The sequence below is a fragment of the Diabrotica virgifera genome, chromosome 4 (genome assembly GCF_917563875.1).
Source record: "Diabrotica virgifera virgifera chromosome 4, PGI_DIABVI_V3a".
Taxonomy (NCBI): Eukaryota; Metazoa; Arthropoda; class Insecta; order Coleoptera; family Chrysomelidae; genus Diabrotica; species Diabrotica virgifera.
Window position 1 is genome coordinate 50179891 of NC_065446.1, and position 27440 is coordinate 50207330.

General features: G+C 34.1%; 1 protein-coding gene across 1 annotated transcript in view; it reads left to right on the plus strand.

The window, feature by feature from the left end:
* Positions 1-27440, plus strand: part of LOC114327465 (protein eyes shut) — a 70163-nt gene that overhangs the window by 40070 nt on the left and 2653 nt on the right. Inside the window, exons 11-14 of the mRNA XM_050649217.1 lie at positions 5037-5210; positions 5328-5556; positions 12361-12524; positions 13626-13832. Coding sequence (XP_050505174.1) covers positions 5037-5210; positions 5328-5556; positions 12361-12524; positions 13626-13832 — 774 coding nt within the window. The remainder of the gene's footprint in view (positions 1-5036; positions 5211-5327; positions 5557-12360; positions 12525-13625; positions 13833-27440) is intronic.

Genomic DNA, 27440 nt, shown 5'->3' on the forward strand with positions numbered 1-27440 from the left:
TTGTCCTATTTTAGGTGATCTAACACCTCTTCAGAACGTGTTTTTGTTCTTGTTGGTTCTGGCCGTTGTTTAACGTTCGCTGTACCACTGGTGATAGTCTTGACCGCTGGTGGTCAGTGGGAGCCGCTATCTGCCGTAGCGCAGATGTCTCAAGAACAATCTTATAATTATGTATCTGAACAAGATTGGTAAACAATCAAGCGTGGTCTTTATATCAAGCAAAGTGTGACTTTGAAATTGAGGATGACAGAATGTCAATGTCATCAGAAACTTTTAATTGTTTAAAGAAAAGTAAAAGCACAAACAGTGTGTTCCATCGTATATTCACGGTAAACTAATCGTGAAACAAACACAGTGTAACGGTAAAAGTTACTAAAAATATAACCAAATTGCAGAAAAAATTTCATGAACAATAGCTCAGGTTCTCTTTAGCTGTAACTTCTTGATGAAACAAGTTGCAGCAACTTTTCTATGCAGATATTGTGCAATTAATTGCGCAATTTTGCGACGTTTTTATGATTATAATGCTCGATGGCTTAAACTATAGTTGCCCATGGTAAATTTTGCACCGAATTGGTTTGTTATTGAAACTCTGAAGTACTTATTCTTGTCCTATAAACTCCATTGTCTTCTTTTTACATTAATACGGGTTTTTTTGAGGTCCCTTCTATTTATTTTATGGATACTATAGTTTTTCGTCTAAATATCAATACAGAAATTTTATTTTAGTGTAGTGTAACGTATGTGTATATGCAGTGGCGTACCGATAGATCAGCGGACCCTGGTTTCAGTTAGGATGCGTGCCCGCCCGACTAATAAAAATACACATTGTAAATATATCAAAAGTTTTTGTGAAGCGGTAACGATTAATTTCATTTTTGATGCTAATTAAAGGGTGATTTTCACGATTTTTTTACCAACAAAAAAAATAGGACCAACATTATTTTTGATGTTAGAATCTTTTTTAAAAAACAAAACTAAAGTTTTTTTACATAGGTACTTTAAAAAAAGTTGAAATCAGTTTTCACCGGAAAGTGCTTAATTTTTTGGTTCTTTCACGTTGAAATATTTGATTTGGAATTTGACGAGTAAGAACCCACTTTTTATTAGCTACAACTTTGCTTCTACTGGGCCTACAGGCTTTATTACACCATTTTTTTTTGCTTTTTTATAAGCTATATTTTTGCTAATATTTTTTTTTTAAATACTTTTGGGCTATTTGCGAAGAACCGCCTGAAAACGTAGTTTTACTATTGAAAAATAAACATTGTCACTCGCAAATAACTCAAAAAGTACTGACAGTGAAAAACAGTATAGAAAAAAGTTGCTTAGAATTAGTTAGTTCATCCAATTCCGGACTTATTTTTTCACCCCCGGGAAGGGGTCACCCCAGGTCAAAAGCTCACATCGGCACAATATCACTTTTTTCTTTGACATGTTAGCTATGTGTATGCCAAATTTCTTGTCAATCCAAGCAGTTCTTTAAAATGTGGAGGTTTTACAATATTTTACCGTGAGTGAATGGATTATTGAAACAGTAAATTAATATTAATCCTATCGTCTTTCAAACTGACATGACTTATAACTTTACGCCAGCCGTTTTGATGAAACTCAAAAATTTTCTACATCTAAATCTCCAGTCATAATTAAAAACTGTAATATAATTACGGTATAATTAAATTTATATCAACATAATAGATTCTCAAATTGCATTATGATACGTTTGTTATAAATAAATTAAATAATTAGATACAAATCTCTAGGTAGATCAAACGCTTAGGTAAATAAAAAGATATAAAAAAACCTTGGATAACGTTGGGGTTGATATCTTTAACCAAACGACGAGGTTTTCTTAAAAAAGATTTTAGAATTTAATTTCAGTTATTAAGAATTACCTAAAAGTAGAGGCAGAAAGATGAGGGTGCTATAAATATGAACAAAAGGAGCATCGAGCCTATTATCTTGGGATTATTTTTATGACCCACCGTATAAAAATTGCATTGAATATCTCGGTTTCCGAATTTTTGCAACTTTGTAGTTTACAACTTATTCATGGATCCTGCTAATATAAAAATACAAGTGTTTGTGAAGCAAAGAGCGCGTTAGGCGGGCCCCTGCGGCCCGGGCCTTGGTTCCAGGGAACCCGCGGAACCATGCTCAGTACGCCACTGTGTATATGGCATAGTTGCAGTTCAAAACAACACTTTAGGGCCACGTTTATAGAATATCGCTTCACAATTTCCGCTGGCTCTACGCGACTATGTAAATGAAAATTTTCCTCGTCGTTGGATTGAGCAACGTTGTGAATTTCAGTGGTTACCTCGAAGCTTGATTTTAATTCACTAAATTGTGGATTTACATGTAATTTAAGGTTTAATTTACACATATAAATACACGGGGCGACTTGTGTAATATAATTCAAAATGTTGCCATATCATTTAGAAATAATAAACGACCAATTTTTTGAATTGAGACTGTGAGATGTGTTGTTCTAAATCTATTGACTGATAACTCTGTAAGTATCATGGTCCCCTTTCCATAGGTCATAGCTGTCAGAATACAACTGTTGAATACACTTTTCTTTAGATTTAATGGTCTATTTATGGATCTTTTTGTCTCACAACGCAATACTAACTCTTCCTATTGCCTTATAAGTCATTCGTAATAATTAGTACATAATTGGTACTTCGATGAGGCAAATGGAAAAGTGAATTCTGACGTAGTGAATGGACAGGAATATGAAAATAAGTTACCTGAACAATTCAGGAGATTGAGTTTTTCTATCAAGGTTAAAAATAAAGGTAAAGGCAGTTGTTGTTTTTATTTGATTCAGAGTTGGACCACCATCTCCAGATAGCTATTTCTGCATCTATGCGTTTTCAGTGGAGCTATGCAGTCACAACTCTAAACCAAATAATATCAACACCCTGCCTATAACGATTCCACCTTTGAGACGCAAAAACAGCGACATCTCTCGTAAAACGAGGAAGATGAAAAGCCCTAGATACAAAAGTTAACTGCATTTAAACAATTAAAATGATTGAAATAAAAATAATAAACAATATTTTAAATCCAAGACTTTTCGTTAAAAAACTGCTTTCTGGCTGCATCCTGTATCTCTGGCTTTTATAATATATAAGTACAAGAGACGACGAATATAGAAGAAAGCAAATAAAGGACACTGGCCACGTATTTACCTTCTTTTCGTCTAGGATTAAAAATAAAGTGAACTTTTCTAGTAAAAAAAGAAGAAAGATTCAAGAAATTGATCATATCAGAATAAGAATATGGTCTACGCAATATTTAAAAGAACGGTACATCAGAAATCTTCTTTGAACTCACTCTAACTTTTCGATACATGATTGAGTAAAGGAAAACCAGATCACAGTTGAATTTTCAAGTTGAGAGTCTACAAGAGAAAAGTATAGTTTTTAGATATGCAATCTTACTAGAATTTCTGGTATGCTTCTTATTAAAACCAAGCCGATTCATAGCCTTGTTTCATATAAAATCTACATGCAGATTGAAGGATAATTTTCTTTGAAAACCTACACCTAGATCTGTGACATTAGTGACTCTCTCACTAGTGAGACGCTCACAAAATTTCCAAAGCTGAAGTATTATGTGCTTTGATTACTAATTAAGTCCTTATTCTTTCATCATACTTAATTACTTTACATGTCTGTAACACCAGCAACTTTAAATTCTGTACTTCCAATAGTTGGCCAGTTAGGTCTCTCTCATCTCTGTGCATGATAGTAGATGGTAACTATTCTGAACCGCGCCACAGTCGCAGGTATCGTCCTCCATGTAACCCCCTTTTTTTGGTTACTAGCACAACGTAAACCGCTGGTTCTTAGACTGTTTAGCGCTTTCCATGCCAGATACGGTAAATTGTGTTCAGTGGCCATTTTTTCTGAGGGGACAAAATTAGTTGTGGTAACTGACGCTTGCCATAGGTGTATTAGGCGCATATCTGACGCTTCGGGGATGGATCTTGATTTTTTCAGACACCTTTTCCGAGATCTTAGTCTACTTAGCTGAGTCTGGGGGTCATACAAGGAGTGTCTTTGATCCGTCTCCTGCTTCTTTCATTCTACCTATGACATGGCCTGTCTCTGATAAATGGTGGAGCGATTCCAACTATGAAGTGGATCTCTTCGATAGGTGTCAACACGGCAGAAGTGCGGAGAATGTGTGGTTGTGCTCCCCATTTATGTCTTAGTTAGTTTACATCATCATCATCATTTGGCTCTACAACTCTATGTGAGTCTTGGTCGCGTTTACTATTTCCCTCCATTGTTTTAGGTCCTTAGCAGCTACTTCCCATAGCCGTACTCCCATTTTGCTTAGATGACTGGTTACTGCGTCCTTACATCTCTTTCTTGGGCGACCAACTGACCTTTTACCATCGGGCCTTTCCCAGAATGTGGCGTTCAGAAGTATTTCGCCACTCGATCTTAGCACGTGGCCCGCTTATCTTATTTGGTTTGCTTTAATGTAGCGTACTATGTTTTCATCTCCACATACTGTCTGGAGTTCATCATTGTGTCTTCTTCTCCATTCTCTTGTTGTCTCTTCTCTGCAAGGCCCATAGATAATCCGCAGTATCTTTCTTTCAAGTACCAGTAATTTTGTCGTTTCCCCTGGTTCAGAGTCCATGTCTCTCTTCCATACGTTATTGTGGGACGAATTATTGTCTTATGCATATAGTTAGTTTACGGATGATATTATTTCTAACACTTACTTTTTCTGGACATATTATCAGTGGTATCGATAAGACAGAGTGTTATTCAGACGTACGCCGAGCTATTTTGGCGTCTCGGTGTGTTCCAGCATCTGACCACGTCATTCCACCTCCAGCGGCCTTCGGGTATGCTTATTTCTGATGTGGAAAGCACACACAGCTGTGTTTTTGTGGGATTGGGTTTCAGACGGTTTTCATCATACTATAGATTCTTTCATCATGATAATTATAATTATCAAAATTATGCTAAAAAATGAATGTAGAAATTTGTTTTTTTATTTTATTTCAGGTCCTAGAAGGATTTTTACATCACAAGCAATAAAAGCAGGTTCTAAGGATTACTTAGTTCGACTTGGCCATGTAGGTCGAAGAGCGTGGCTCTATGTAGAACATTTAGGAAACGTTACTGGAAGATCACCGGGAAACCTGGTACAATTAGATGTAGTGCCTCTACTGTATGTAGGTAATTTATCATATGAAGTTCCCGTTTTGTATGTAATAATAGTTATTTATGTACCAAGTCAGTAAAGTTACTCTTTATGGTACCTAAGTGTTACCTTATACAACTTCTTTATTTTAGGAGGTTTCGACCTAAAGAATTTTTCAACTCTACCGCATGATCTGCCGTTACATACAGGCTTCTCAGGTTGTATTTATGACTTGGAAATGAAATCTGGAAGTGTGATCATACCTTTCCAGGGCTCAATGAAGGCTTTCGGAAGAGCAGTCGGGCAGTGTGGCACAAGCGAATGTTATGAACGAAGCTGTCAAAATGGTGGTGCTTGTTTACATCACGGAAGTACTTTTATGTAAGAATAATTACTATAACAACGATATGATAGGTTTTTTGTGGAGTCACTAATTAGTCACTGTCATCTCACAAATTTTTAATAGAAATATAGCAAATTGTTTATTCAATTTTGTAACGGGTGCAAAGTGCATTAACGTTTTCGAATTCCTAATACTGTTGCTTCACCCTGTAAGGTAAATCCGTTTCAGAAATAGTATTTGTTTATTGCGTGGAAATGTGTAATTCTTTTTCATTTCTTATGAATCTGTAGTATTGCGTAATTCGTCCTCGATTCCCATGAATATCGATATATCTTTTATCTGAGATGAGACTCGTAAATTCTTCTATAATTGATTTCTGGCGACAAAATATGATGCTTTGGAGTTGGTTTGTTTACATAGTGCATACCGTTGTGAGATAAGAGGCTCTGAGTTGTTTATATAATATACTTGTTGGTATCTTAATGGGCCAGCTGTGCGAGAAGCTGGATCAGCGAAAAACGTGAGAATGTATTGAGCTGAGACACAAATCATCAGAATTTGGTAGATGAATCCTATTTGGCGAAGAATGAATTATTACTTTTGAAGGCGTGGTTGAAGTTTGCTTAACCTTTTCTATTCGTTTTGAGATACGAGTGGAAATTGGCGAATTTTTTTGATTGGTAAAACCGGTAGTAGTATAGAAGAATGGGAAGATGGAGTGAGTTTTGAGGTTGGAGGAGTTTGAAGTAGATTCGGGATCAGTTCTAAGTAGTCGAGAAGAGCGATCAGTTCGAGAGAGCTAGAATAAGAAGTTGGTGCCTTTCCGTCAGCAGGATTTGCCTTGCTGACGGAGAAAATTGTTGAAAATAGTTCAATGGAGCAAATTAGTTGTTTGTATTTAGTACAGTTTCTTTGAGTTTTTGTTCCAGAACGGAAGTAGGCTTAAGTGTACGGTCTTCTCGACCGTATTTTGTGTTTTTAGTGATGGATTAAATACATCTTTTAGTTTTCTTTTGTCGAAAAGTTCTTCATTTCTTTCAATCAAGTTTAATTAATAACAATAATAATAATATAGTATACCAGTGTTGCATACAATAAACGAACAATGGAATTTCATCTCTAATATAATTAATACCTGTACTTTGTCTGTAAAATTGAGTGTCGCTATGTGCGTGACAAAAAAATATGCCGTAACATCAGGACAATGTTTAACACCGTAACTGCCGCATGGATGGACTATGGATAAAGAACACATCAAGGTATTTGCGCTATTTTTTATTGTTGAACTCTTACGTTTTCTCGCGAATCGATGAAACTTAATTTTTTTTTGATAACAACTTTGCTAAATTTTTATTTGTTTCAATAAAGTAAGAATTATGTTTAATTATTAGATTTTATTTACCAATCTCTATCGTCCTTATAAAAGTAATCACACATGAAAGTAGCCTACGGACATATATTTCAAATAACCGGCATGATAATTTCTTTTTTTAATTATGGCGCCCCCCGAGCAATTGAGTTTCAATTTTATTTAACATCTATTAAGAATCCACACCCCTAGGTCTCTGAAGACTTAGCAGCTACCGAGGTATATCAAAAAGTTAAGTAGCACCAATGATATTTTTAGATTTTGTTAAATTTGTCATGTTACATATTTTTTTTGCCTTTGTTATCCATAGGCGTGCTACAATTTAAAGTGCCAAAACTTTATAGTCTAGATATTTTTTTCTTCTAGACTGCTGCGCCATCGCATATACAAAACAAGAGGTATTGGAATCATAATGGACAAAAGAAAAAGAATATATAAAAGAGCCATTTGCTAAACAAGAGGTAGAAATGATAGAGGTGCCAAAGGGGAAATTAAAAAATCACTAAAATAAAAATTGATAAAGCGAACGGACCGGATGGAAAACTTACCTACTGAAATTTTAAGACCACTAACAGGGAACCACATTTATATACCTACTGGTAGGATTCTTCAACGAAATTTACTGTACCGCGGAAATTTCGAAAGAACGGCCAATATCTGAGTTCATCCCAAAAACCCAACGGTATGAAATGTGAGGAATATAGGACGATCAGTTTGACGAAGCATGTTTTAAAAGTCTTCTTGCGAGTGATCCATGAACGTGTCAACAAAAAAACTAGACGATAGCATAACAGGAAAACAACTGGGATTTAGAAAAGGCTTTGGCATTAGAGAGGCGTTATTTACTATACAAACACTCATAGTACGGTGTCGAGATGTCAACTGTGACGTAGAAGGCTTGCAAAAATTACGGAACACAGAAATAGATGACCAAGGTGTGAGAATCATTACAAATTTATACCAATATTAGAAAGCCATAGTACGAGTAGACCAACAAAAATCTAAAGAGATACCTATAAGAAGAGGAGTACCACAAGGATGTGCACTGTTCCCTTTACTTTTTAATATGTGCTCAGAAGAGATATTTAAGAGGCACTAGAAGACATAAATGAAGGCATATTAATTAACGGAACACTAGTGAATAATCTCAGGTATGCAGACTATAAAATATATCTTGCAGACAGCAGAGAAGGGCTGTAAATTTTGGTTGATCGCACTACGCAATACTGCAGAGGTATAGTATGGTATAACTAGATCCAAACCCAGCCATCCAAACTGAAAGTCATCCTCCTACACCAAATTGTTCTATATGGTCCACATAATGTTCAGAAAAAAGTCACACCATTTTGAGCATCGGGTTTGGGGGGGAGAGGGGGGAGAAATCGGTAAATTCGTAGGTTTTTACGTTTTTTGTCAATATTTCTAAAACTATGCGGTTTATCATAAACAACCTTCTATACAAAAATGTTCTACATTAAATTTGAAATAAAAAGGCCCTATGCATAATCCTTCTAAAATAAACGGTTCCAAAGTTACGGAGGTAGTATATTATAATTGGTCCGAAAAAAGGGCTAACACAAACATCCAAAGTAAAAGTTTTTCTCCAACACCAAATTATTCTATATGGTCGACATATATTGTTCAGTAAAAAGTTACACCATTTTGAGTATCCGGTTTGGGGGGTAGATGGGGGAGAAGTCGGTAAATTAGTAGTTGTTTTTACGTTTTTCGTCAATATTTCTAAAAGTATGCATTAGCGTAAACAACATTCTATTCAAAAATGTTCTACATAAAATTTACGACAAAAAAGGTCTTATTCATAATTGTTATAAAATCAACGGTTCCAGAGTTACGGAGGGTGAAAAGTGGAGGTTTTCGATACTTTTTATATTTTTTGAGCAATTTATAATATCATTACTACTGAAAGAAATTTTCTTTAACATAATTTGCTATTTTAGTGGCCGATTGTATGTTAGTTATAAGTCCTTGAAGAAACGTCAACCACGCCACCCAAAATCATCATCAATTGCCCAAAAAATATAAAAAGTATCGAAAACCTCCACTTTTCACCCTCCGTAACTCTGGAACCGTTGATTTTATAACAGTTATGTATAGGATATTTTTTGTTTTTAATTTTATGTAGACCATTTTTGTATAGAACATTATTTACGTTAAAGCATAGTTTTAGAAATATTGACGAAAAACGTAAAAAAAGCTACTAATTTACCGACTTCTCCCCCATCTCCCGCCAAACCGGACGCTCAAAATGGTGTAACTTTTTACTGAACAATATGTGGACCATATAGAACAATTTGGTGTAAAAGGAAAACTTTTACTTTATATGTCTGGGTTAAGCCTTTTTTGGACCAATTATACTATACACTATACTACCTCCGTAACTTTGGAACCGTTCATTTTGGAAGGATTATGAATAGGGCCTTTTTATTTCAAATTTAATGTAGAACATTTTTGTATAGAAGGTTGTTCATGCTAAACCGCATAATTTTAGAAATATTGACGAAAAACCTAAAAAACTACGAATTTACCGATGTCTTCCCCCTCTTTCCCCCAAACCCGTCGCTCAAAATGGTGTGACTTTTCTCTGAACATTATGTGGACCATATACGCTGTGAGCTCGTAGGTAGAGGGGATAATTAAAAATTCGCGAGCGCCAGTAGTGACAAGTTTGTAAACCTTTACTGGAAATTGGCTTTTTGACTTTCTGCATTAAGAGTTGCATATTATAGCTTTTAAATGTCTCACGAAAGTTGTTGTATTAAAGAGTGTCGAAATACTGGTTACAATAGTAACTGTGTATTCTGCAACTTTCCTGTCGCTAAGCATAAGGTGATTCAACGACAAAAATGGATTAATGCAATTAGAAAAAAGTAAGTAAACACAATTTTAATTTTAAAACGGTAGAAAAATTTGAGCTAAAGGATCAGTTAGCACACTCTCGAATTTTGACGGTTTCAATTTTACAATCAAATCCTGAAACAAAATTTGAATGCGTGAAGATAAGACCAATCACAGCAAACGTAGGATGCCGTTAACTGTCATTCGTAAGTTAATATTTAAGAAGTATTATACTATAATTATATTAAATTATTATACTTTTTTGCAGAATAAATTTTTTCTAATATTAGTTGTCAACATAAACGTCAAAACGATAAGCAAAATATTAAAAATAATCATAATGGATTATAAATTCTGTACTTACTGCTATTAATTATCGATTACAATCCAATTACTTCTTTACGTTTTAAATATTACACGATAAAAATTAAATAATAAGTTTGAAACAACTATTATTTGCTTTTCTACCGTCCTCTTTAAAATTCCGGCCGAAATAGGAACACTAGCCATCCGTTAGATGGCGATAGCAGCCATACCAGCGAAACTCACAGAGTATATGCAACACTTTTTTCTTTTCAGAAAATTTCCGGTAAAAGTTATACTAGTAATCCTGTAGGTAGGTGGCGATACCAGCGAAGCTCGGAGCGGATAGAACAATTTGGTGTTGGAGGATAACTTTCACTTTGGATGTCTGGGTTATGCCATCTTTTGGATCAATTGTATCATACTAATATGGAATGGCTCTGAACACAAAAAAGAACAAAAATCATTATTTTCAGTAAGAACAAGATTGAAGACCTAACAATCTACGTTAAAAGAATAGTTTTAGAGAAAGTACCCAGATACAGTTACTTGGGATGTGAGAATGAACAATGGAACCATATCCTTGAAATAAAACGACGCATTGGGTTGGTCAGAAGGGCTTTCAATAAGATGAAAGCAGAATTATACAATAGAAAACTGCGACTAGAAATTAAAACTAGAATAAGATGCTGTGTATTCTCTGTACTTTGAGACTTACCAGCTTTGTCAGCCGGACTTGTCAGCTTTGAAGAAAATAACAGTCAGACCATTTGGTCATATACAGTGGAACCCCGATAAGTCGGCCGCCGATAACCCGGAAGTCCGGCTAACCCGGACCGATTTTCATCAGACAAATTCTCAACAATAAAAATGTACTATCCGTTGCAAGATAATTCGGATGGAATTCCCCAGATTATTTTGTGCTTGATATCGTCCCAGTCTCTTAATCTGGGGAATTCCATCCGAATTATCTTGCAAAGGATATGTATGTAATATAATATTTGAGAGATAATGTGTATTTGTGTAATTTTAACAGGCACCTGTTATTCCTTTATTTATTTCAAACTGTCTTAGCATTGTTTAAAAAAGACTAAAAGACTATCTAAAAAATTCTTTTTGAAACAATGGTCTTAGTTTTCACTGTTCATAACATCGTTCCGATTGTGACTGTATTGTGTGTAGTACAGTCTTGTATTGTTTGCTTCCGTTTGCTTAGGTTTGTGTTTGCGTGTTTTTAATAATTTAGATGTGTAGGTACTGTGCATATACATATTTCATGTTATTTCAATTATAACGGAGTTAATCTGTAAGTATACCGTATTTTATTAATTTTTACCATATTCTCCGGCTAACCCGGATTTTCGATAACCCGAATTGGCAGCGGTCCCGATTAATTCGAGTTGTCGAGGTTCCACTGTACTAAGAAATGAAAAATTTGAGTTGATGCTATCGGTTATGCAAGGAAAATTGAAAGGAAAACGAGGACCAGGTACACGACGTGCTCGTTGAATAATTTAAAGAAGTGGAGTGGAAAACCAACAATATAGTTCTTTAGAACCGCTGCAGACAGATTAAAATGGACCTTGATGATCGCCAACGTTCTTAAAGGATGAGACTGTTGTCAGACTCAATGGTTTCCAAAGTCTTGTTTCAGTGCCTATCAGTTTCGGATGTTGGCGATCAGCATGGCTGTCCTAACTTTGCTTACAGCTATTCGGATTAATCCGCTTGTAGACTTATTGAACCCCTTTCTCAGGTTTTGAGGCCAAGATATTCTTCTTCTCCCTGATCATCTCTTTCCAAGTACTTTGTCCTGAAGAATGATTGCAACAAGCCATATCTCTGTTCACTGTTGCAATTTTTTTAAGCAGAGAGTTTCTTTCGCCCTATTCATTCCTTTTCTTCAATTTTACCGTTGACAATTAGCCGAAGGAACTAGTATTTGGACCCTCTATGTACCCGTGTCCAAAATATTTTAGTATACGTCTCTTAATGATATTTAGTACAGTTCGTTGGTGTCATAGAACTTCTTTGTTTCTGTTTCTGCTGGTCCATGATATTTTGAGTATTCCTCTCATATATAATTAACATCTATCTATCTATCTAATCAGCCCTAAACATCCATCCTTGGATATAGGCCTCCTCTTCCTTCTTCCATGCCTCTCTATCTTGGGCAATTTGCATCCATCTTGACCCAGCGTGCTTCTTCAGGTCATCTGACCATCGCATTTGTGGCCTTCCCCTTTTTCGTTTGTGGTTCCACATAATTAACATAAAAGTCATAAAATAACATAACACGCTTGTCTTTTTGTAGGTGTCTATGTCAAGATGATTGGTTTGGACCATTATGTTCATCTAAGCATAATTTATGTAATAGTAATTATACCACGTGTGCAGAAAATTCAAGGTGTGTTCCTTTACTTTCACACGCCGAATGCGATTGCCCTTTCGGCAAAGTTGGACAATATTGCGAGAAAAGTGAGTATACCCTCTTCGTGAACTAGTAAAGCAGATTTGTAATGATCTAGGTACCTACCTAAAATTTGTCGGTATAAAAATAATAAAAAATTAATATTAGTAATTAGTAGTTTTGTATAAGTCATACCGACTAACCAGACAGCTGCTTCGAAAGCGATGATGACTAGTTAAGTTTACTTTTAATGTGTTTCCTACTTTTTTCATTTTATATGCCAATTTTTTACTTTTTTTTACAAGAATTCTTTGTTTTGTTAAAATATTATATTTAAAAGAATAAATATACAAGTAGAGTCCAGTAGGTATTTCATTGGAAGACAGTGGGTATAAGTGCTGTTTCTTATTCTAAACTCTAAACTGTCTTATAAAATGCTAACTTTTTTAAATCTGAATAATTGTACTATTTTACAAAAGTTTTTAAAGTTAAAAAGACCAGCCCGTCACTAACTATTTTGAAAAATAAGCTGTAGAATTTAGGAAAGGTTAAGCTTCAAACTTGATTTTCTCGAAACTACCAAAAATGCACTTGTATCCCTTGGCTTCTACACGCCTTAAATAAGAACCTACTTTTTATTAGCTACAACTTTTCTTCTACTGCTTCTATCGACTTCATACACACACCATTTTTTTTCACTTTTTTATAATCTACCTATATTTTTGCTAAGAATATTTTTTTCGATAAAATACATATTTTTTGAGTTATTTCTGAAAAACCGTCTAAAACGTGTTTTTTTGTTGTTGAAAAATGAACGTATTTACTTGCCAATAACTCGAAAAGTATTGACTTAGTAAAAAAACTCTTAAGGACAAAAGTTGCTTAGAATTAGTCAGTTTACTTACTTCCGGACTTATTTTGAACGTAAGTTTACCCCCGAGAAGGGGTGATACTCACCCCTAGGTCATACATCGGCACAATATTACTTTTCTTCTTTGGCATGTTATCTATGTGTAGTATGCCAAATTTCATTTCAATCCAAGCGGTCCTTTAAAATCCGGAGGTTTTTCAATATTTTACCGTGAGTGAATGGACCACCTGGCCACATTACTGATTACACAATAATGTAGAATATAATATTATGAATTTAATATTTATTTTACTTTTAGATGAACAAATTACAGATGTGAGTTTAACTGGAGTGAGATCCTTCATAACTCTGAATCCAGTTGAACTCGAAGGCACTAAATTTCACATAGAATTTGAGATAAGGATTTTGAAGGATCATGGTGTTGTCCTATATATGGGAAAGAAAGATCTAAGATTTATTTGTTTGTCCGTCCAAAATGGCGTCTTAGAACTTAAAATACAGTCAGGTAAATACAACGTATGTTATCTTTATTATTATTTGCCCAAACATTTTTTTATGCCTAAATATTTTTTACCAATATATCAAAAAAGTAAACCGCATGGTTTCGAGAGGAAGTATAGATAAAATGTGGAGTAAGATAAAATGTGAAGAAAAGAAGAAAGCCTTTTTACAATACAGAACACAACAAATACAACAGGCATACAACCATTATAAAAGAATTAGAAACGAAACAAACACTTCAGTCAGACAAATAAAAAGAGAACACTGGGAGAGTTTCTCAAAACAGATGGAACACGACTTCTACGGAACACAAAAGGAAATATGGAGAATGATCAGAGGACAAAGAAAAGAGATGAACGAACTAATAAAAACGAAACACATTCAGAAGGAAACTTGGGCAGACTATTTTCGATCTCTGTTTGCTAAAGCTAACGATAACGAACCACCAACAGCTGTAGTGACAATAAACGAAGAAATAAATATTGAAGAAGCAGAGGTAACGGAAGCATTAAGGAAATTAAAAAATAGAAAATCACCAGAAGAGGACAGAATATCTAATGAACTCCTAAAGTATGGAGAACAAGACCTGACCAAACAATTATTAAAACTAATCCAAAAAATAATGGAACAAAACAGAATACCACAAGAATGGAGATCAAGCATCCTAATACCTCTCTTCAAAAAGGGAGAAAAATCGGACCCGGAGAATTACAAAGGAATTAATTTATTAAACACAACACTAAAATTAACGACCAAAGTGATAACAAACAAACTGGATAAAATTATAACATTAGCAGAAGAACAACAAGGTTTTAGGTCGGGAAGATCATGCACCGACGCTATATTTATAATGAGGCAAATTCAAGAAAAATCGTTAGAATACAACAAACCGGCATACTTATGTTTCGTGGACCTTAAGAAGGCATTTGACAGGGTCAAATTAAAGGATGTTATCCATTTATTGTACGCAAGAGAGGTACCTCTAGGAATAATTAAAACGATCGAAAATATCTACCAGAACAACACAATAAAAGCAAAAGTAGATGAAGAACTAACTGACCCAATTGAAGCTGGTAATGGGATAAGACAGGGAGATTCCCTGAGTCCTCTGTTGTTCAACCTGATCATGGACGAAATAATAAAAAAAGTAAGAACAAAAAAAGGATACCAAATGGGAGAAAAACAACTTATAATCTGCTATGCAGACTACGCAATACTAATCTCTCAAAGTGAAGATGATTTACAACGTATGCTGCACGGATTTAATATAACCGCTAGAAAATTTAACATGTCAATTTCCAAAAAAAATGACTGAATGCATGGTTATAACAGCAGATCTAATAAGGTGTAAATTAGAGCTGGAGGGTCAAATACTAGAACAAGTCATGGAGTTTAAATATCTAGGCATCACACTATGTAGCTACGGAATGCTCGAAACAGAAGTGGAAGATCAGGTGAATAAAGCAAACAGAGCCGCAGGTTGCCTGAATGAAACAATATGGGGAAATAAAAACATCGGAAAAGAAGTGAAAGGCAGAATTTACAAAACAGTCATCAGACCAATAATGGCATACGCGGCAGAAACACGACCTGATACAGAAAGGACAAAAAGAATGCTAGAAACAGCAGAGATGAAAACATTGCGAAAAATCGATGGTAAGATGCTGTGGGATAGAGCTAGAAGTGCAGATATACGAAAGAGATGCATGGTGGACAACATTAATAACTGGGTGAAAAGCAGAAGACTAGAATGGAACGAACACATAAGCCGAATGACAACAAATTGCGTAGTATTCTCCTTTTCATGAACATTTTTCAGTGCGTCACAAATTATAGAAAAAAAGGTAAGTCCGTGATAATACACATTTATGACATTTATTCTAACGTGACATTTTTGTTAAATCTGACAGTTGTCAAATTTTATTTTCAATTTGGAATAAAACCAAATCAATTGTCTCTATTGCATTTATAAAATGGTATTTTCTTTCATTTGTATAGTCTTATAAATTGTACAGATTATATTGATAATATTATTATTTTATTTAATAAATAATTCTTTTTTGATTATGGCGCCATCTATCGACATCTAGAATAATCACCGAACTAGAATAATTACCAAAGTATTCAAAGACGTGCCTTTTTTTCTGTCACGTACAATTTAATGCGTTAGAGAGAAATCGAAAAACTGTGACGCACTGAAAGATGATCATGAGAAAAAGAATAAGGACGGCGAGAGACGGTTTCCAAATAGGAAGACGATCAGTGGGAAGACCACGAAAAATATGGAATGACAACTTACTGAAGGCACATTGGGAAGACAGACAGAGTAATGTCTATACAAAAAGAAAAAGAAGACATTTTTTTATTTTCAATAATTAAGGTGGTAAGTTAAGCTGCTCATTACAGATTATATGTTCATCATCTTTCTACTTTGAGTGTGATTATAATTTTCGTAATTCATTACTACTACATGTCGGTTTCTAACGTTCTCAGCTGTTTTCCGAATTCCAATCGCAACTTCGCCCGGTTGTTCCATAGGTCCTCTTCTATGTTTCTTTCTCTCGACTCTTTGTCCTTCTTCGCTCTAACCTTTTCTCGGTCTACCCTTTCCTCCTGGTTGCCATTTTAGTATTTCCTTTGGTATTAGTTGTTCATCAATTCTTTGTATATGTCCAAACCAGATAAGTTGTTTTGTTGTTAAATCATCCGTGATTGTTCGTTGGATTCCCATTATTTCTCTAATACGTTCGTTTTTAATCCTTTCTCTTCTAGATCTAAATCTTCCCGCCGCTCTTCTCCAAAAATCCATTTCCTTTGCTCTTAGAGTTGCCAGTGTTCTTTCTTTCAGTGGCCATACCTTACAGCTTTATAGAGTGATACTTTTCACTCTAGTCTCATATATCTCTTTTTATTTTCTTTGCTGATGGATTGGTCCCATAAAATACTGTTTAACATTGTGATGGCTTTTCTACCTGACGTATTTCTTTCTCTTATGGCTTTTGTCTAATGTTCCATCGTGTGAAATATTGATACCTAGATATTTGCAGTCTTGGCAGTGCTTTATCGTTTATGATCATGTGTCTGTTCAGTTTTGTACTGTTGTACTGTTTTGTACTTTTGTACTGTGTACCTGTTCAGTTTTCTTTTTATTCACTTCTAGGCCCCATATATCATCTCTTCAATTATTTTCGGGCCATACTCATCGATATAGTTTAAATCTTTATAAACCTGAGCCATTATTACTTGATCGTCTGCAAAGTTGGGTGTATATACCATAGTGTTGGTGAGTGGTCTCCCCATTGTTCTAAATTTTTGGTTCCATCTTTTTAAAGATCCAGAAGGAAAAAGGTTTTCCAGTATCTGGCTGTATACCATATATTACAAAAAACAAGTAAAATCCTTTATAAAAGGTATATTTATTAAAATTCACTAAAAATGGCTACATCACAAGCAGAACTAGTTTTCAATCTGATAATCTCTTTCTCAGAGGCATCTTTTAGTGCGTCACAGTTTTTAGATTTCTTTCTAACGCATTAAGTTGGAAGTGACAGAAAAAAAGGTACGTCTGTGATTACAGTCATTTATAACATTTATTCTAGTTGTTGATAGGGCGCTTTAATCGAACAAAAAATGATTTACGAATTTTATATACGACTATAATCTGTACAATTCATAAGACTATACAAATCAAAGAAGATACTATTTTATAAATGCAATAAACACAATGCAATAAAAACAGTAAAATCCTTTATAAAAGGTATATTTAAAATCCCTCAAAAGGGCTACATCAAAATCACAAAAACACTAGTTTTCGACTGGTTTACCAGTCATCATCAGTGCTTACGTGCAATGTACATGCTAACCACCAAGATATTATTTAACAAAAATATGTGGGTCAAAGCCCAGTAAAAGTAGTCCGTCAAGGAAACATTGGTTTAAAATGTTACATTAAGCGTGGATGTTTAAAATATTTTGCTAATCTGCCCCAGGTAACATCTGAGCTGTGGATTTGACTTGTTCACATGGTAAAAGTATGGCAGCAAGTCTCGCTGTCTGACTTGCTCCCATACTTTTACCATGTGAACAAGTCAAATCCACAGCTCAGATGTTACCTGGGGCAGATTAGCAAAATATTTTAAACATCCACGTTTAATGTAGCATTTTAAACCAATGTTTCCTTGACGGACTACTTTTACTGGGCTTTGACCCACATATTTTTGTTAAATAATATCTTGGTGGTTAGCATGTACATTGCACGTAAGCACTGATGATGACTGGTAAACCAGTCGAAAACTAGTTATGTTGTGATTTTGATGTAGCCCTTTCGAGGGATTTTAAATATACCTTTTATAAAGGATTTTATTGTTTTTTGTATTACATGGTATACAGCCAACTACAGGAAAACTTTTTCCTTGTGGATTTTTTTGTTATAAAAATGTGTATTATCACGGACTTACCTTTTTTCTGTCACTTGTGACGCATTGAAAAATGCCTCTGAGAAGGACCATAACAGATCATCATCTGCTGACAAGATGCTGACATGCTAACCAACAAAATGAAAATATTAGGCTAAAAACCCTTTAAACTTAATCAGTCAAGGAAACATTGACTATAATTATTATGAAATTAAACATGGATGCACAAAACATCACATGTATTATGCCCAGGGTACCATCTGACCACAAATTGAGTTGTTCACATGTTGAACGGTGGTTAGCAACTGTTGTGAACAGTGGTACATTTTAAATAAAGTGGGGGACAGGCAACAATTTTCCTTTAATCGTTTTGATCCTGTTGTTATTTGAGCCCTGTTTTTATTTTGTTATGTTGTTATGGGTTGTAGGTGAGCGGCACACCCCTAATTTGAGGCTTAGAAATCGAAAAAGCGACCATGATAGGTGATAGGAAAATGTTGGTCATTCTTTATCTTTTCGAGGTCGCTGAATACGAATGTGAAGTTTATTTTTATCTAAAATTGGTGCAACATGTTCAAAAATCAAATTTTATGCAAAAATGCGGAACATCAATTTAGATGAATTTTTATTGAATGATGAATCTTTAATTGCTGTAAATATTTCTTTTCGAAAATTTTACTGTATCATCTATGATCTATTTAGATAACAATGAGCTGAGATGTTCAAACAAATTAGAAGAGGAGTTGTTAATTTTTAAACATTTTGTCGTCAGATTTCGTTAGTTTCATGTTTACTTAAAAAAGTTGAGTGACAAACTTTTTAGATTATAATTTTAACCAACACAAGACTAAAACATGAGTCATGAATGAAGAAGTTTTGTGGAAATTTCAAGTCAAAATATGCAATAGGAAAAAAGTTATGTGACATTATAGACGAGTGACACTCTTCCCAAAAAAACGCTTATTTCTAGAGATACTAACCACGATGTGGAGAATGGCTAATTTTGGTCGTACTTTATGTTTTTGATGGTACTGAAACCGAAAATGAGGTTTATTTTGAAATTTATGTGAGGGAGCATTGTCAAAATCGCAATTTTACCCTAAAAATAATAAAAAAAAAAGAAATCAAGATTTTTTGGCGTTTAACTCACTACAACTCTGTTCCATTTTAATATTTTTTTCTGAAATTTTTAAAGTACATATTTCTTACCTTTCTGAAAACAATGGTACCTGTTTCAATATTTCAGTCTTATTACAATAAAAGTTATGAATTTTTTAAATAAAAGGTGCAGATTCCTGAATTGCAAAGTTTAATCGCAAAAGTTGAGTAGCAAAATTTGAAATTTAGCTTTTTAATCAAGTTTATGTTAAAATATAGAGTACAAAGAACAAAATGTTTTATCGAAAAAAGTTGTGCTACTTTTAATTTTAAGAAAAACATGATTTAATTTTTTTTTCATTGTTAGGGTAGAATTGCGATTTTGACCATGTTACCCACTTAAAATTCAAAATAAACCTCATTTTCGTTTTCAGCACCATCAAAAACATAAGGTATGACCAAAATTAGCCATTCACCACTCGTGGTCAACATCTCGAGAAATAAGCATTTTTTTGGGGGAGTGCCACTCCTCTATAAAGTCACATAACTTTTTTCCGATTGCATATTTTGACTTCGTCATGACTCATGTTTTAATCTTGTGTTGGTTAAAATTATAATCTAAAAAGTTTGTCACTCAACTTTTTTAAGTAAACATGAACTAACGAAATCTGACGACAAAATGTTTAAAAATTAACAACTCCTCTTCTAATTTGTTTAAACATCTCAGACAAATCTCATTGTTATCTAAATACATCATAGATGATACAGTAAAATTTTCGAAAGGAAATATTTACAGCAACCAAAGATACAGCGAGTTAAATTTGAAAAATCATCTAAATTGATTTTTCTCATTTTTGCACAAAATTTGATTTTTGAACATGTTCCACCAATTTTAGATAAAAATAAGCTTTATATTCAGATTCAGCTACCTCAAAAGCATAAAGAATGATCAAAATTGGTCATTCACCTGAAAGTTGATGTTCGTGGTCGGTATAACGTGATTTTAGGGGTTGACAGCTTTTATTAATTCTACAGTGCTAGTCAAAAGTCCGTACCCCCCTCGTATCTTTTGAACGGTTATACCGATAATAGTGAAATTTGGAGGGAGGAAATAAACGGATGTAAGCTTCTTAACTAGTCATGACAGGTGACATAATAGTGACAGATGACGTTAAAGAGCCACTGTGACCGATAATTTTAAATGGGACCTTATGGCAAGTGATACCTCGTTTGAAAGGTATTGAAAATACCTATTCAGTCGTACTAATTTTGTTTGAGTTTAAGCTAATTTTGATGAATAAATGAAATAAATATAAAATCGTAGTTTCGCATTTAATTAATAAAAATTTAAAATTCCGCCTATGATTACTTGTCAAACAGGTTGACGTTGACGTAAAAACTACTAGAGAATTAAAAAACGTCAACTTTTTTGACAAGAAATCCATAGGCGGACATTTCAATATTTATTAATTAAATTCGAAACTACAATATTATATTTATTTAATTTATTCACCAAAATAAAAATCAACCTAAACCCAAAAAAATTAGTATAACTGAATAGATATTTTAAATACCTTTCAAACGAGGTATCACTTGCCGTAAGGTCCTATTTAACCCTTAACTGGTCCGGCGTCGTCAGACAGACGATTCAATATTTTTAATTATTTTTTATTGCAAATTGGCACCGCCCACAGGCAAGTCGTTATATCTAATGCTTAAACTATTGGAGATTGACAAGTGGGTGTATTTGAGACAAGTTTCTCTCAGTTCCTAAAAAGTTATCTCAACAATTAGGTCGAGGGTAGTTTCTCAGACGACGCCGGACCGTTTGTGTTACTTTTTTCTTGTTCAAAAAGAACAAGAGGACAATCAGACGGTTGTTCTTATTTTAGAAAAACGCAAAAATTGCAGTTTATGTCCGAGTAGAAAGCGCAGGATGACAAAATACCTGTGCTTGCGTTGCAAAAAGCCTGTTTTTTGGGATTAACAAAACCACTACCTATGTAAAAATTGCATATAAAATTGGTAAAGTTTGACTGATGCTGGAAACAAACATTTTTTATCGAATTTTGTTTTACCTAGTTTTTTGTTTAGTTTGCAGTTTCAACTTTTATCCTAGCAATACATTTTTTCTTCATGTTGTTTTTTATATTTTTTTTTATTTACTTTACCAAATCATGTACTTTTTTACAAATATTTGTACGGATTTCAGTTTTATTTTAATATTTTTTTCTTAACCCAAATAACGCCCAAATCTAATACGTTCGCTTTTATATAAATATATCAGTGTATTTTTGTAGCATTTATTCTTAATAAAAAAATTAATTTTGAGTGTTGTTTTGCTTTCTTGAAAACAGTAGTTTCGCAGACGACGCCGGACCAGTTACGCTACTGATACAGTACCGGACCAGTTAAGGGTTAAAATTATTGGTCACAGTGGCTCCGTAACGTCATCTGTCACTATTACGTCACCTGTCATAACTAGTTAAGAAGCTTACGTTCGTTTATTTCCTCCTTCCAAATTTCACTATTATAGGTATAACCGTTCAAAAGATACGAGGTGGGGTACGGACTTTTGACTAGCACTGTATATTATTATTAATATGTGTACTTTCTACTGCTTGCAAAAGCTTCTTCAGTGGAACGCTATCGTAGACTTTACGAAAGTCGACGAACAACATATGAATTTCTTGATTCCGTGCCATATTTTTTTTCCTAATATTTAGGTCTAGTTATCAGATATACAGAGTGAGCTTTGTTAGGCTGCCCACGCAACATTTGTTCCGAAATGAATGCTAATTAATGGACTGTATTATGTATACCTATATTTTTATTACTGAGACATGTGAACTCTTTGAAGACAACAAATGGACTAACTCAAAAATGATCCTGTCGCTAATAAGCCATATTTGCACGCAGGCAGGGCCGTCTCAGGACATTTCATTAAATATTACAGCGAACAAGCTTTAAGTATGGAACATCTTAAATCTAGACCCGGAAGGAATAAACACTTAAGTCTTAAATTGAAAATAAGAAAAATTTTACAGGGGAAGGTTTAAAGTGTCTGGTGAAAAAGTTTAAAGGCACATATTATCTTTTATAATGTATTTGCATGATATTATTTATGAGCCTTTCAACTGTGCTATCCATATTAATGCATTATCATTAAACAATAAAATAACTGACTTAAGTTATTATGTTCAACTGGAAAATTTGACTTAAGTGGTTAAGGCAGATACTATTTAGGGAACCTAAATACTTACAATTCGAGAAAGGTACTATGAGTAACAATTTTTATTAAGTCTTCAATATACAAAATCAATATTTATTAAATAAACATTATTATAAGTCACTCTCTGTCCAAGTCCGGATCTACGTCTCTAACATCGGCAGCAATTTTTAGATTTTCGTAAAAGTGATGAAACTATTCCGGTATTAAAGTTAGCAAAGAAATTAAATCTCGCTTTTTCTCTTCACTTATTGCCAACTGTTGGTCCGTAATCGGCTGCAATATAAAATTTCTTGTTTGTCTTTTGGTTCTTTTGAAAGAAATAGTTTTGAACGGCTCATTTTGCTGAAAGCCATTTAACGTCAAACCACTTAAAATTATTACCACCGCAATCTCTTTTTCGCATAATAAGAGGACCTTTAAGCAAAGCAGCAAAATCAAAGAAATCAGCCTGTTGCATTTCAACAACCTTAAATTTATTACTGCTTGTACGAATCAGTTGCATCCAGTCATGTGAATGATAAACTTGTATAGCCGTATTTAGTGTTTCTTTCCCGTTTTCTCTTTCTGTTTTCTGTAACTGTAACTGGTTGTGTAATATCATCGGAAGAAGAAAGAATCTCAGGAGGATTATGCACGTCATTAACTTCCAATTGTGTATGCCCTACGACATCATTAGAACTTTCAGGTACAAATATAGGGTCAATAAAAGAATCGTCACTTGAGTAATCACTTATTTCAAGTTTTTTTCTGGAATATACGATTTCTGGATACCCGATGTACTTGGCTCAGGTTCTGCTACTAAGTCTTTCTGATTAACTATAAGAAACGAAAACTCAATTAAGTAGGTATCAAAAACAAATTAAAATATGTGTCCTTTACGCTTGCACCAGGGATTTTCTAATAGTTAGATCTCTCTCTCTCTCTCTCTCTCTCTCTCTCTCTCTCTCTCTCTCTCTCTCTCTCCTGTCGTTTCCCCATTTATGAGGATCGTGATTTCTTCCAATATTCCTAACAATGTTTCTCCATTGGTCTCTATCTTCATCTGCTCTACGAGCTTCGCAGAATGAGTTTCCAGCTGAATGATTTATTTGGTCAGACCATCTAGTTGGTGATCGTCCTCTTGATCTTCTCCCCGGAACGTTTCCAGAAACAATTAATCTCTCCAAACTGTCGTTACCTCTTCGAACCACGTGACCAAAGAATTGCAGAATTCGTTGCAGACATATTGTGAACAGCCTTTTTTAATATTGAGTTGCTTTAGAATGGAAACGTTTGTCCTATGAGCTGTCCAGTCACATCTCAAAGGCATCAATTTTTTGGCGCTCGCATGCGCGAAGAGTCCAAGTCTCTGCTCCGTATAGAAATATTGAGAATACAAGGGCATTCACCAGTCAATAGTTAGATACATTTTTTTAAATCTGATAGTAGATTTAAAGGATTTATAATATTTTTCTTTATAAAATCATCTACTGAATTTTTTAAAACATTTCACAACCATTTATTTAAATGCAAGTCATACATTCAAATGATAGAAATTGGTAGAAGCGTAAAAGCACCCCTCTGATCTTTGGTACGTAAATTCTAAGAATAATGTCCGTAATCCAATTAAATTAATATTATTGTAATCAAAATCAACTTCATCCTTTAAACGGTTTTTAATTATAGGTACATCGTTTTCCCTTTACTTTAACATTTCTAAACCAATGGAACACATCTAGAAGTTTTCAATTTTTTTACTGCACACTATTTACTTACCATAGATGAAAAAAATATTGTCAACAAAAATAATACATACCAGGTTCAGGTGTATCCGAAACTAGTGTTTGTGAAACTACCTCCAATATCTGTCTACCTCTAAGACTTGTAAACTTACTATTTAAATCCATTTCATTATTTAACAGAAATAAATTTCAGACTAATAAAACTATCACCAGATCAGGCCGTCAACTTTATCGGAACTAATAATTGAAAATGGTTTTAAAACGAAGATTCACCCCAAAACTCAAGTGTCTTGTATAAACAAAAGAGGAAGAACCGACTGTGGATATCAATATCATCACGAAATACACTGACTCTGCATGTATTTAATACTTATGTCACTAACAATATAATATTTTAGAAACAAATTTGACGAGCATGAATACCTATATCTACATAAGTGGTTTAGAACGCCGTTTCACATCGAACTCGCTATATTTGGTATGACTGAGTAAAAGTACTTAAGTCGAGTTAAGTGTTTATTACCCACCTTTATGAAATAAAAATAAAGAGTTATAAAAAGCACGATCAAATACTTTGATATATAAGCGGTATATGACTTAGGTGTTTATTCCAGTTGGTGTATTACACAAATTTGGTTAGTTTGCGAGATTATGTATTTTTCATAAAAAAATGACTTAAGTGCTTGTGACCGCCGAGTCTAGAAATTATCTCCGAAAACGCTTGAGCGGTTTTCATAAATTTTGATGTGGATCCTGTGATGCTGCCGATATTATGGTGGTATTTACATTGTTGTCAGATCTTCCGTTTTTCTGGAAATCTAATTACCTTTTCTTATGTCAAATGGATCAACCTATATATTTTTTGTCTTTTGAAGTCCTTAAGAAATATTGATTACTTTTAATGTAATGTTCCCTATACCTAACGTCGGAGTTATTGCTACAGTTACATTATCTTCGAAGTTAAAATAATACATTTATATAGCTATGACTATGACTGTTAGAATAACAATTTCGAGGCTTTAATAAATTAGTATTGTTGGTGTTTATCACAGTTGACATCCTTTTCGATAATTTTATTAAAACATTTAAATACATATAGTATGGTATAACTAGACCCAAACCCAAACATCCAAAAAGAAAGTTATCCTCCAACACCAAATTGTTCTATATGGTCCACATAATAATGTTCAGAAAAAAGTCACACCATTTGGAGCGTCGGGTTTGGGGGGAGAGGGGGGAGAAATCGGTAAATTCGTAGATTTTCGTCAATATTTCTAAAACTGTGCGGTTTAGCATGAATAACCTTCTATACAAAAATGTTCTACATTAAATTTGAAATTAAAAAGGTCGTATGTATAATCCTTCTAAAATGAACGGTTCAAAAGTTACGGAGGTAGTATAGTATAATTGGTCCAAAAAAAGGTCTAACCCAGACATCCAAAGTAAAAGTTCTCCTTCAACACCAAATTGTTCTATATGGTCCATATATTGTTCAGTAAAAAGTTACACCATTTTGAGCGTCCGGTTTGGGGGGAGATATGGGAAAAGTCGGTAAATTAGTAGTTCTTTTACGTTTTTCGTCAATATTTCTAAAACTATGCTTTAGCAAAAACAATGTTCTACGTGAAATTTAAAGCAAAAAAGGTCCTATACATAATAAAATCAACGGTTCCAGAGTTACGGAGGGTAAAAAGTGGAGGTTTTCGATACTTTTTATATTCTTTGGGCAATTTATGGAAATTTTCTTTAACAAGATTGTGTTTTGTACATAAAAATTGCTATTTCAGTGGCCGATGATATGTTAGTGATAAGCCCTTGAAGAAACGTCATCCTCACCACCCAAAATCATCATCAATTGCCCAGATAATATAAAAAGTATCGAAAACCTCCACTTTTCACCCTCCTTAACTCTGGAACCGTTGATTTTATAACAATTATAATTATGTATAGGAATTTTTTTGTTTTAAATTTTATGTAGAACATTTTTGTATAGACCATTGTTTACGCTAAAGGATAGTTTTAGAAACATTGACGAAAAACGTAAAAAAACTACTAATTTACCGACTTCTCCCCCATCTCCCCCCAAACCGGACGCTCAAAATGGTGTAACTTTTTACTGAAGAATATGTGGACCATATAGAACAATTTGGTGTTGGAGAAAAACTTTTTACTTTAGATGTCTGGGTTAGGCCTTTTTGGACCAATTATAATATACTACCTCCATAACTTTTGAACCGTTCATTTTAGAAGGATTATGCATAGGACCTTTTTTATTGCAAATTTAATGTAGACCATTTTTGTATAGAAGGTTGTTCATGCTAAACCGCATAGTTTTAGAAATATTGACGAAAAACCTAAAAAAACTACGAATTTACCGATTTCTCCCCCCTCTACTCCCAAACCCGACGCTCAAAATGGTGTGACTTTTTTCTGAACATTATGTGGACCATACAGAACAATTTGGTCAAACTGGAACATGAAGTAAAAACCACTTCTATGTAAAAGGTATATTTACTAAAAATTTTTAGAATCCCAATGGATTCAATAAAATGAGTTCATCAGAACGTTTTCAAACCTATCGGTCCATCATCAGTGATTTGAATACTTGCAAAATAGCCCCAGAACCAAACAATGGTTGTGATTATAAATAAATCTACATTATGTTGAAATAAATTTAAAATGGCTAAACGCCGATGTTAAAGGATTAAACCTCTGGGAACATGGTGAAACTCTACCCGAGGACCCAATCAACCATCTTCGGTCAAGGATGACTACTAAGTAAGACTTAGTAGTCATCCTTGACCGAAGATGGTTGATTGGGTCCTCGGGTAGAGTTTCACCATGTTCCCAGAGGTTTAATCCTTTAACATCGGCGTTTAGCCATTTTAAATTTATTTCAACATAATGTAGATTTATTTATAATCACAACCATTGTTTGGTTCTGGGGCTATTTTGCAAGTATTCAAATCACTGATGATGGACCGATAGGTTTGAAAACGTTCTGATGAACTCATTTTATTGAATCCATTGGGATTCTAAAAATTTTTAGTAAATATACCTTTTACATAGAAGTGGTTTTTACTTCATGTTCCAGTTTGTTTAACTATAAGGTATACAGCCAATCCAGGGAACTACCCCTTTTTAGT